The 13,052-nt window shown below is 49.8% G+C and overlaps 1 protein-coding gene across 2 annotated transcripts in view; it reads left to right on the top strand.

The window, feature by feature from the left end:
• The window catches only part of mpped2a (metallophosphoesterase domain containing 2a), a 62,990-nt gene that overhangs the window by 18,378 nt on the left and 31,560 nt on the right, over positions 1-13,052 (top strand). For both annotated transcript variants that reach the window (XM_062549771.1, XM_062549772.1), the window contains exon 4: positions 3,678-3,903. In XM_062549771.1, the coding sequence (XP_062405755.1) occupies positions 3,678-3,903 (226 nt within the window). The remainder of the gene's footprint in view (positions 1-3,677; positions 3,904-13,052) is intronic.

The raw sequence follows: 13,052 nt of genomic DNA on the forward strand, positions 1-13,052 counted from the left end.
ATTTGGAATAGCATGGCATTGGCCATGAAGTGCTCCTGCTGGGGTGCAGGAAGATGCAGCAGGCCGCTGGTAATTGCATCGGCGGTCACGTTGACATCACCAACAGCACCGGCCCAGCTCCGCTCAGCTCGGCCCAGTATAGGACTGTACACACACACACACACTCACACACTCTCACACACACACACACACACACACACACAAGGGCCCTGGTCTAGTTCTGCTGATGCTGGGCAAGCGTCCATGCAAATGGTCGTTGTGAGGATGTTATGCAGCCAGTGAGGATTGGAGAGAGAGAGAGAGAGAGACAGAGAGAGAGAGGAAGAGGAAGAGGGTCTTCTCCTCATTAGGTTGGACAGGGATTTATGAGTCAGTGGTGGCCCACACTCGCGGCTGGCCACTAATTTAAACCATGGGAGATGGGAGAGCAGGGGGCTGCAGACGCCCACTCCAGCTGAGGCAGTGCTGTGCCGGGTCCACGGCGCAGTTCCGTCTAGCCTGCTCTAGGCAGAGATCTAGAAATGTCTTTCACAGAATGTTCTATCTTTTGGAATCGTTTATTATGTAGGGATTTTTTTTTTACCATCATTAGGGCTGTGTAATTAGTTGAATATCAATTTCAATCTCGATTTTGGCTCCAAACAATCACAAAAATCGTTTAATCGAGAGAAAAAAATATTATATTGACACATTACGTTAAGAAATAGATTTGTGTGTGTGTGCTCGTGCAGTCGGTAGGATCATGAACCACGCTGACATTGTAACTAAGTCTGTTATTATCACTGTCAATAGAGGTGACCAAACCACTCAGAATTTATGGCAAGATGGCTAATCTAACGTTAGAACAGGCTTGTTTTTTTAATCAGCCTGTTACAGCTTGTCGAATAGCCTCTACCTCTAGTGCAAGAGGACAACAAATGTTACCGTACTGATTGCGTGCTCCTTTAGTCCCAATGAATTATGAAACGTATTTCCCAAGATCCAGAGAAGTCTCTCGTTAGCCTACATTTAAAGTTTCAAACTTCGAAAAACCCATGGGGAAACTAATCACTCCAACCAGCATGACTGTCTTATATATTAGCTATCCAGCCAACAACCAGTGGTTTCAACCAGTAGTTTCAACCAGTACTGCTTTGGCAGGTGAAGTAGAGAGCCAAGAAAAAATAACAAATGAAAAATGCTAAGGGAGGTCAAAGAGAAAAGCTGCTAATATGCTGCTACGGAGAGCAGCTGCTATGCACTGCAGATACAAGCAGAGATGTAGGCAAGCCTACACATGACAGAAGTAGAAAAGGGCATTTTTTTATCAGATCATTAGCGAACATGTCATTGGATTTAATCATACTGTAGACTGTAGACTGTAAAAACTGTAATCTAAAATGTCTGAATATGCCACACACCACAGAATGGAGGCCTAATCACAATGTAATGCATCTGCAGGATGTAATGTTATGAAAAAGTAGAATTTAAGACTTATTTAAGTTATACAAATTATTATAGCATATTATTAGTGATATTTTTCTGGGGTTGTAGAAATAACAGATATGACTAATGTACCCCTTCCCAACCCCACCCCCACCCCCATGAATAATCGTTAATTGATCATCGTTTATTGCCATTTTGACCAAAATAGTCGTTATTTTGATTTTTATCAAAATCGAGCAGCGCTAACCGTAAACTATATTCTATATTCTATTCCTCCCTCTCTCTCAAATTCAAATTCAAAAAGGCTTTATTGGCATGACAAATAAGATATTCATGTTGCCAAAGCAGTCATACAAATATATATCATAGTGTAACAATAACACAGAAACATAATAATGGCTGTATACTGTACACATACAGTATGCATACATGTACATATACATACTCGCACATACATACATATATTTATTTGCAACGACCTGATATATACATAAATACAAACACAGACATACAAACACATACATACATATATACATACATACAGTACATACATACATACACACACACATACATACATACATACATGTACAGATCAGTATACCTTTAGTTTAGGACAATATCATTATGAATATTCTCTCGCTCTCTCTCTCTTTCCATCTTTATTTTTGTCTTCTTCATTTGATTTATTTTTTTTAATCACTTGATCTTGTAAGATGACCTTTTTTTAGATGATAATCATACTAGACTTGGAAAATATTATTTTCTACATTGTTTGGCATTGAACAGCTGGAAGCAAATCTTTAAATATCTTCTTTTAATTAAAAGTTACTTTGTTGATTATCAGGAGCCTTTATACTCCTTGAAATTGTCTATACTGACAGCAACAACATTTGTGATGCTGTGAAATGTTGCAGTGGTTGTAGCCATCTTATCTGTAATTGTGTCTGTATGCGTGTGTGTGTGTGCGAAAGTGAGAGAGAGATTGTGTGATTTTTTTTGTTTGTTTCTCATCTGTAGGAATGTCATTGTCTGCCTGCATGTCTGTCTCTGTTTCTGTATCTTACCGTGAGTGTGTGTCTGTTCGTGAGTGTGTGCCTACTGTATGTGTGTACTACGTGTGTGTGTGTGTGTGTGTGTGTGTGTGTGTGTGTGTGTGTGTGAGTGTGTGTGTGTGTGTGCACCGGTCCTCTCGGCCGGCCCTGCGGAGGAGCGCTGAAGAGCGCTACCAGCTGGGGCTGAGTGCTCAATCAGAGCGCGGTGAGGAACGCGGCGTCCCCCTCGTGTGCCATCACCGGCGCGCTGCACAAAAGGCCCTCGCCAACCAGAGGAGGGAAAGGTCAAAACACCAGAAATTGAAAAAACGCCGCCCTGACTTTAATAGATGTTCGGGGCTATTTTGGGTCCGCTCCAGACCTTTTTCTCTCTCTCTCTCTCTCTCTCTCTCTTTCCCTCCCTCCTCGCTCCCGGAGACTCACAAGGGGTGAAAAGAGGCAACGGTGGCCCATTAGGGACAAGCAGAGCCTTCACCTGGGTTTGTGATCCTGCGCCCCCGCCTTTTTAAATGATGTCAGTGGGTTGGTGAAATATATTTCCTCTCCCCCCCCCCCCTCATTCTCCTGCGCGGTGACCCACATTAAAGAGTAAGACATTACTGTGTCAGCAGCATAACTAAGAGCTTTGCCAAGACACACACGCACACACACACACACACACACACACACACACACTCTCTCACTCTCACACAGCTGTAAGTGTAATCTTGTAGCTGTGTGGAGTAACGAGCCTGCCATGGACATGTGTTTTTCAAAGTGAGATGAAGAGCGTTGAGGGGACTCCTCTCACTCTGGCTGTCCTCTCCCCAGCTAAGGTCCACTAAAACTTCCTGACCTAGCTAATTTACTGGACAAGAGTTAGCGAGAGAGAGAGAGAGCGTGAGAAAGAAGGAGAGTGTGTGTGTGTGTGTGTGTGTGTCTGTGTGTGTGTGTGTGTGTGTGTGTGTGTGTGTGTGTGTGTGTGTGTGTGTGTGTGTGTGTGTGTGTGTGTGTGTGTGTGTGTTACTGTAATTGTCATTATCAATGTTCATACTTGATGAATGTTCTCTCCACAACCAGATGTTCTAGGTGCTTGTCATTTATCTTTCTTTATAAATTGCTCACGTGTCTCTTCTCCATTTTGACGTGCAAATATGATTGTGCCTCCTCGTGCCGTGTTTCACGTGTCTTGTGTGTGTCTTTACTCTCCCCTCTTGACAGGTGGCCTCCCATACGAGTTCAAGGTGGTGATCGCTGGGAACCACGAGCTGACCTTCGACAAAGACTTCATGTCCGACCTGGTCAAGCAGGATTACTATCGCTTTCCGTCGGTGTCCAAGTTGAAACCCGAGGACTTTGACAATGTTCAGTCCCTGCTCACGAACTGTGTTTACCTGCAAGACTCGGACGTCACCATCAAGGGCTTTCGAATATACGGGACGCCATGGTGAGTCTTCCCATAATTCCCTTTGTTGTCGGGACAACTGCTTGTCTGTCCATTCAGGATTTAAATGTTGCCTGGGGATTTTTTTTAATGAATGAATTGATTCATTTTTATTAATTTACTTTAGAGTGAATTTCCATACACATTTAGGCGATCTGTTGGCTGTTATTGTGTCTGTGTGACAGATCTTTAAAGTCAGACAGTCCCCTTTTTTCCTGCTTTCCTGTTAGCCTTGCAATAGAATTCCTCCCACCTGAAACTCTGCCTTTGTGGTTTGTGCGAGATGGCTCTGTGTGTGTGTGTGTGTGTGTGTGTGTGTGTGTGTGTGTATGAAGGGGAGTGGAGTGGTAGCAGTCGGGTTCCCAGGAGTCCGCACCTTTCTCCCCCGTTCGCAGTGTCACGTTTCACCCACTGCGCGGGCAGGTTAAATGACACGTGTGTTACTGCAACACGCTGATCCCAGCACCCTGAGCCAAGCGTCTCGGTGTGTGTGTGTGTGTGTGTGTCGAGCAGCGGAACTCTGAAAAACCACCGTGGGAATAGAGCGATTCGACCGCTGCTGGGCTTGGGAAGGAGCCGAACCCCTTGGCCTCGTCTTCAGGCCCCCTCCTCCACCCTCCACCCTCACCCGCCCCCACCCACCCTACGCCTCTTCCTGTTTGCTTCACCTACGCGTTTCATCCTCCGCTCCCGTCCAGCCCTAGAGAAGGAAAAAGACAGGAACGCATGAAGGAGCGCTCGTCTCCCCGCTCCGGGAATAGCCCCGTCTGACACGTCGGGAGCCTTCAGGAGTCTTCAGGCTTCCTCCCTGGGCCATTGTCAGTGTTTACATCAGGCCCAGAATAGGAATGTGGGTCAGGATGCCATCCTGTTTCCACCTATAATTAGCACTCAACATGTGCGTGTGTGTGTGTTTTTTTTTGTGTTTTTCTGGAGGTTAGGTGGTTTGGGGTATTCCACTCATCCCCACTCCATGCACACACGCACACACACACACTTGCCTAGAGTAACAGACGGAGGGGAAATGGGAAACTGGATGGGGGGGAATGGGAGAGGAAGGAGTCCCCCCGTGGGCCTTCAGCGTGAGAGCTGCTAAGTGTCTGTTGTGACAGTCGGCCGGCCCTGTGGGAGTCTGATGGGTCGCTCCTCGGTGCCACACACAGATGCAGGCACGGACACACACACACACACACACTCACACACACACACACAGACACACACACACACACACACGCAAATACAAAACCACTTGTCTAAACACTGGCAGCTCTTAGATAACTTACCTGCTTGATCAGCAGTCCACTGCCTGGGTGGCCTTGTCTGAGAGTGCGCGTGTGTTTTGGTGTGTGTGTGTTTTCTTTTTTTTTTTTTCCTCTTTCTGTGTGTGTGTGTGTGTGTTTGTGGTTCTGCCCTGCATCCTCCCTCACACTTGTCTGTGCGTGCCCCGGGCCGTGAGAGGCATAGCTTGACCCGGGCACGAGGTGCCCCCCCCCCCCCCCCCCCCGTCACGCTGCATTTGTGGACGGCCAGCCCAGCGTGTCTCGTTCTCTGCTCTGGCCGTGTTGGCGCTGGCCAGGGACCGGAGCCCAGCGCAGCCTGGACACTGACAGCCACCCTCAGCAGCCTGGGGACACGGCCATTTGCTCCCATCATAGTGCAGCTGAACCCACCGAGTCCCTCAGTCCCAACACACAAACACACACACACTCTCTCTTTCTCTTTCTCTCACATACACACACTCACACTCTCTCTGTTTCTCTCTCTCACACTCACACTCTCTCTCTCACACACATGCACACACACACACACATTTTCTCCTTACTCCTTACTCCACTACTACTTATACTAGTACTCAGAACTGATGCATACTAAAGAAAATACCTGTGTGTGTGTGTGTGTGTGTGTGTGTGTGTGTGTGTGTGTGTGTGTGTGTGTGTGTGTGTGTGTGTGTGTGTGTGTGTGTGTGTGTGTGTGTGTGTGTGTGTGTGTGTGTGTGTGTGTGTGTGTGGGGGGGTGCCCGTTACTCTGCCTTCTGTCTTCTTGACAGTATCCTCTCTGCTCCACTTTCTCTCTCATATTTCTTCTGCCCACCACCATCTTCAAAATCTCCTAGAGACCAGAGACCCCTCAGATATGACTGTGGCACGCACGTGCGCACACACACACACACACACACACACACACACACACACACACATCAGAACCACCCCTCACACACACACACACACACCCTCCTGAGGGGCCGCTGCTGATGGACTCTGTGCAGGCTCGGCGAGACAGCCGTGCTGAATAGAATGAGTGGCTCGGTGAGGAGGGGAGGAGGAGGAGTGCTGATAAACGGCAGCTTGGAGAGCAGGGGGGGGGGGGGACCACTGCAGAAAGACATCAGCCAGACACCGGCTCGAAAAATGTGGAGATATATATATTTATTTTTTTCTATCTGCTATAATCTGTAGCTGGGAAAATATCAGGGTCATTGATTTTAAGACCTGTTGTGCAGACTTTTACCATTTGTGGAACATGATGTAGTAGAAGGCCTCTTTCGTTTTTCCCGGCCCTAAAGGCAAGGTAGACGTTCCACGTTCCACGTTCCACGTTCCACCCCCTCAGACAGACAGCAGTGTTCTAATGATGCCAGGGCCAAAAGCACGGTTCTCTCTGAAGGATTCCGCTCCTCACTCTGTCTGGCTCTGGGTGCGTTCGCTCCTCACTCTCTCTGGGTCTGGGTGCGGTGGGGATGCTATCTGTTTGTGTTGTTTGTGTGCCACAGGGCCAGTGTCTTACCTCTATTTGCTATTGCAACAAGTGGTACGGTACATCTGTGGGCTTAGGAAGTGTGTGTGCGTGTGTGTGTGCATGTGTGTGCATATGTGTGTGTGTGCGTGTGTGTGTGCTCATGGCCACCCCGCCTCCCCCTGCAGGGATTAGACCATTGTGTGTGTCTCTTGGCCGCCTGAGCCCAGCCACAAAGGAATTCCCAAGGCCACAGGGTCAGCCACCTCGGCTGAGAGCACCCCCCCCCCTTCAGTCCTCCCTCTCTCCGTCTCTCTCTCTCTCTCTCTCTTGCGCTCTCTTTTTCTGCATCTCTCTTTCTTTGAGAGATTTTCAGACGCTGAGCATCAGTCTGTCTGTCTGCCCCTCAGCATGTCTGTGTCTTTCTTTCTCTATCATCTCTCTCTCTCTCGCTCTCCATATCCTTCTCTCTCTCTCTCTCTCTCTCATCCCCTCTCTCTGTCTCTCTCCATCCTCGGCTTCGCTTCTGTCTTGGTGTGTATAGGTGTCGGGCTCAGATCCCTGACGCCGTATCAGTGTAGTGTGTGGAGCCGGAGGCTGTTTGATGTGGGCCAGTACACAACGGCTTAAAGCGGCCGGCCCTGTTGTCTCGTCTGTCTGAGGCGCTGGAGAAATGGAGGTTAAGCTCTCCCCCCCTCCATATTTCATGTCAGCTCCCGACACCCACATCGGAATAGGTCAACATAAAGCCGCTTAAATGCGCATTGTGCAGAGGTGTGCATGTGTGCCTGTGTGTGTGTGTGTCTGTGTGTGTGGGGCTACTCCCCGTAGAGGAAAGCCTGTCCCTATGCTGATTTTTGTCACTTAAGCACTTTTTATTCATTTATTCATTCTGCAAAGGTCATGCGCTGCCACTGAATACACTGAAAATGTTTGTGTGCGTGTGTGTGTGTGTGTGTGTATGCACGAGTAGTATAAATTTCAACCCATGGGAAGAGAGCGCCCAGGCCACTAAACCAATGCATTTACAAAATGCTAAAGCTATTGAATGCATTAATGCCAGTGGTAATAATGTCATTGTCTGGCCGTAAGTGAGTTTAGAGGGCTCTGCTCTGGACAGAGAGAGAGAGAGAGAGAGAGAGGAGTAAAAGAGAGAGAGAAAGAAGAGCGTAGAGGACAGAAAAGGGGAATGAAGGGAGACAGAGAGAGAGAGGACAGTAGAGTAGAGGAGAGAGATGGAGAGAGGGAGATCGAGAAGGAGAGGAGAGCAGGCCATGTCCATTTCCTTGCGTTGCTCGTTCGCCTGTTGCACCACAGAAGCAGAAATTCCCAGGCTCCCCTCTTTCAGGAAGTGGCCTTTTGTTCAGGAACATCCTGGTGCTTTTGTCGGGGGCCGATGATCAGACCTGGGCCTGACCCCTGAGGGCCTCTCCAGGGGGGCTGCAGATGAGCGCGCGCGCACGCGCACACACACACACACACACACACACTCAAACTCTATGTCTATCCTCTCTCTATCTCTCTTTCTCTCACACACAGGAATTCTTTATGAGTCTTCACAGCAGAACATTTCTGTACAGAAAGGATTCAAATATTCTCAGAGATGATACAGCTTTGACATTCAAGGGTGCATAAAGCATCGCCTACACCACACACACACACTGGTTCACTCTATGTTTATCCTCTTTACTCTTTACTCTGTACTTTTCTGTTTTGCACACACAGTCCCTATCTGTTTTTCTCTCCCTCTCTTTGTCTTTCTCGGCCCATCTCCTTCACTCATTCATTGGTTCTTACTCTTGTTTCATTCGTCCCCCCCCCCCCCCCCCCCCCCAACGCACACGCACACACACACGCGACTGTAAGCATCTTTGATTAAGCACAAACAAAACAATGTTCTATCCACATACAGCAATCCCACTCCAGACTTAAGACTGGGTGGGCAACATGAAGACTAGTAAACACAGCAAAACAAGCGCTCTCGCAATAATCGTTAAATGTGCTTATCACATGGTGTGTGTCTGTGTGTGTGTGTGTGTGTGTTTTACTGTTTGCTTTTATTTCCCAAATGAGATGTTTGGTTGTTTTTTCCCTATGGCAGAGCCTACGGTTGGTCGTTTAAACACACTTGACTGTAGTCTCATGACCTCTGGTGTGTGTGTGTGTGTCTGTGTGTGTGAGAGAGAGTGTGTGTGATTGAGGAGAAGAGAAAACACATTTTTTCCCTGCCGAGTGCCCTTTCAGGAGCATTAAAGGGTCATTTATCTGTCCTGACGGCCATGTCTCTGCTCTGTCTCTGTCAGCAAGGTGCCTGGGACTCAGACTATCAAGGACAACAGGGCGGGACTAGGTGTGTATGTGTGTGTGTGGCAGATTGAGAGGATATCTGAGTGTCTGAGACAGCGCAACTGTGTGTGTGTGACTATAAGAGAGAAAGAAAGAAAGAAAGGGGGAGGGAGGAAAGCTGCTGTTAGTGTGTTTGAGACAGAGAATGTTTGTGTGCTGAGTGTGTGTTTGAGGCATGAATAGTGTGTGTGTGTGTGTGTGTGTGTGTGTGTGTGTGTGTGGATTTGGGAAGAGAGTGAGGGGCGTTTGAAGGGTGTGGGCCTGGCGGTAGGGTGGGAGGGTGGTGGTGGGTGCCTCTGTCTGGTGTTTGAGAGCTGCATGCTTGTGTTAATCTCCCCCAAGGCCGGGCTGGCGGGGATTGTGTGTGTGTGTGTGTGTGTATGTGTGTGTGTCTATGTATGTATGTGTGTGTGTGTGTGTGTGTGTGTGTGAGGGAGAAAGAGAGAGAGAGAGAGAGAGAGAGAGATGGGTGGGCTGCTACAGTACGCCACTGAGGTCATGTGACAAGTGGAGTTCATATGGGGTGAGTGTGTGTGCTGTCAGACTGCACACACATAGACCGCCATAGATCACCAGCGCTCAGACTGTGTGTGTGTGTGTGTGTGTGATACAGGCAAGAACAGTTCAGTCGTACAATTCGCTCAAAAACGCTCTTAGTCTTCATTTCATGGTGTGCGTATGTGTCTGTGTGTGAGCACGCATTTGAATATTGCCTACAGCGGCGTGTCTGTGTGTGTGAGCATGCGTTTGGCAGCTACCTTGGCTGTTATTACTGGAGTGCCTGATGCTCCAGAAGCACACACGGCTCCATCCACCCTCCCCGTCCTCAGACGTGGGCCCCGAGCTGAGGCCCTGGAGCCCCCACAGCCTCCATCTGCATCCCTGCACATCTCTCTGCACCAGGCCTCACCACTGTTTACAGCTCCTCTGATTGGCTCCAGCTTGGCAGATGTGATGTGATTTGGGGATGTGTTGTCTCTCGGTGGATGGCTCTGTGTGTGTGTGTGTGTGTGTGTGTGTGTGTGTGTGTGTGTGTATTATGACATCATGTGTGATTGGCCTGGCAACTTTGTGTTTGTGTATGTGTGACAATGAATGTGATAAGCCTGAGGAGTGTGTGTGCGTGTGACGATGAGTGTGATTAGCCTGGGTAGCATGTGTGTGTGTGTGTCTGTGGCCTCTGTGTGTGACTATGTGTTTGATCGGCCTAAGGAGAGTGTGTGTGACAACGAGTGTGGTTGGCCCGGGGAGCGTGTGTGTGTGTGTGTGTGTGTGTGCGCGCGCGTCCCTGCGACTGTTCCTGCGCTGGATAAATATTTCTGCGCGGCTCTAATGGGGCTCCTGTTGCAGGCGCCAGGCCCCGCTCACATTTGTCTTGGCCCTGTGCCCCTCACTAGCCCCCGCACCCCACCTCACGCCCCCTCTCCATGGCTCCACTCGGTAATGTGAAAATCCTCCCCCTACACACACACACACACACACACACACTCTCACACACACACACCACTCTCCCCGAAAGTCGGTGTGGGGGGCTGCACAGCAGCAGAGCTCACAACTGCCTGTGTCAAGATAGACATGACGTGTGTGTGTGTGTGTGTGTATGTGTTCGGTTTGTTAGAGAAAGAGAGCGAGAGAAGGAAAAAATGTGTGCGTCTGTGTATAGTATGTACATGTTTATGTTTATGCTAAATGGTGAGGGAAGGGGAAAATAGCTTTCAAGTGTGTGTGTGCGCAGCAGACAGTGTCGTAGTATGCCGTGCTCCAAAGGCATTTCATTAGCCATTCATACTGTGCGTGTGTATGCAAGGGAGAGCGAGAGAGAGAGAGTGCACGTGTTAGTGAGATAGAGAAAGGGAAAATGTGAGTGTGATGAGGAGAGGGGAAAAAAAGATTGATTGAGATTGTGTCTCTGCATGTGTGTGTATGTGTGTGTGAGTGAGCGAGCGAGAAGCTGGAATGGAGCGAGCGAGCGAGACAGATGAAGTCTTCTTTCACAAGTCTGGCCTGGAGGAGTGACTGGCCTGGTCCAAGGATTCCTCCAGGATCTGTTGTGATTAATGAATGAGTGAGAGGGCCAAGAGAGAAGGCCTGCCCCTGGCAGACGCTGCCGCTCCGCACCGCACCGCCCGCTCTCAGCGCTCCATGCACCACGCCACCCTACTCAGAACCGCTCCGCACCGCACCGCTCCGTACTGCACCACCACCACCACCACCGCCGCCGCTGCTGCTGCTGCACGCTCGGGCCCAGAGCAGCCCTCTCTGGATCACACACGCAGGAGATATTGCACTCGTATATCTCCCTCCTCTGACAGGCCCACTGTCTCCCATTAGTGCGCCGCGGAAGGGGCGTGGATGGGCTCTGTTTCTCTTTCTCTCTTTCTTTCTTTCTTTGTCTGTCTGTCTCTGTCTGTCGGTCTCTCTCCCTCTCTCTCTTTTTTCTGCTTTTTGTCTGCGGCTCCCTTTCTCTCTCTTTATGTCTCTCTTTTTCACTCCCCTCTCTCTCTCCCTCTCCTCCCTCTCTCCCTCTCTCTTCACTGTGCCAGGTGGAGTGCTTGGCTGGCTGGCCTGCTCCCCGGCGCTCCTGCGCTGCGCTGTGCTCCGCTCCGCTCTGGTGTGGCTGTGCTCTGGGGCCGCCCCGCTTGGCAGGACTTCAGTGCGGCTTTAGGCTGCAGCGATCATGTAGTCAGGTTACTGATAGAGAGGGATTTGCCCGGCCCGAGCCCATACAGACTTCATGGAGCCTGTAGGCTGAGGGCTGGGAGGTAGGGGGTGGGGGTGCGGATGGGGGTGCGGATGGGGGTGCGGGTGAGGGTGGGGGTGGGTGGTGGATGGGGGGGGGGGGGGGTGAGGCGTGTAGGGGCGTCTGAGTGGGGTGGGGGCGGTCAGCTCTCGAATGTTTTTCCCAGGCTGAGTCAGTGGGTTGAGTGAGTGGGTTTTAAATGACGGATTTGTCATCGCCTCCGCCGCGGAGCAATGGCTTGATGGGACGCAGAGCTCCCTCAAATACACACACACACACACACACAAACACACACGCATACACACCTCACTCCCCAAATCAGGTCTGGGCCACCTCCCTGAGCCCCCTTTCCCGGGGGTCACCCCTCCATCTCTCCTCCATCACGCTCTCTCCATCCATCACCGGCCTTTTGCCTACAGGCCGCTCGCGTCTCCAACCTCCACTTCTGCAGACGTGTCCATCACTCACACACACTCAAACACACTCACACACACACACACACACACACACACACAACCCCCGCCTGCTGACACCCGCTATATGAAGACGGTGGCAGAGAGAAACGACGGCATTGGAGAAATAGCTGACGCATCCCTGAGGAGCGCAGGTAACGCGGTGCCCGCCAGAGAGTGGAGGTGCAGGCGGGAGTCAAGCAGCCGTAGCGCTGGATAGATGGCCATCGCCGAGCACTCGCTCTGTCACCACGCAGTACGCACAGGGCTCTCTGGCTCAACCTGGAGAACCTTGGAGTGTCTGGGAAATTTGTAGACTCAATTTTCAACTCCTTGTCATGGGATGAGGTTTTTTTTCCCTTTTTTCCTTTTTTTGCTCCATAGTGACTTCAAAGTGTCATGTTTATTGAAATAATATGCCGTATAAGGTTAAATGATTTTATTCATATTTTCCACTTAAGAAACGGGAAACTGGAAAAAAAAGGAAAATAAATATGGGCTAAGTGTAAATGACATCTGGTTTCTGTCGTGGAAAAAGGAGCATTTTTTTTCAGATTGAAAAGTGAAAATGAAATAAAAACCTTATCTTTATCCATCAGTGACAGAGTTAGGGCAACCTCCTTTGAGATAGAGCCCACGGAAATGAGCCCGGCGGCTCCGTTTGGCCTGGTCTTGATTGGCGGCTCAGTGTGGCCTGGTCTTGATTCAGCTCCAGTGCTGTACCCCCTGTGCCTCTCTCTCTCTCTCTCTCTCTCTCTCTCTCTCCCTCTCTCTCTCTCTCTCTCTCTCTCTCTCTCTCTCTCTCTCTCTCTCTCTCTCTCTCTCTCTCTCTCCCAGGAGCCTCTTACATTTTGGGCACCTTCCCCTGGAGCCATCTTAAC

This window comes from Sardina pilchardus, chromosome 11 (genome assembly GCF_963854185.1).
Source record: "Sardina pilchardus chromosome 11, fSarPil1.1, whole genome shotgun sequence".
NCBI classification, from domain to species: Eukaryota; Metazoa; Chordata; class Actinopteri; order Clupeiformes; family Clupeidae; genus Sardina; species Sardina pilchardus.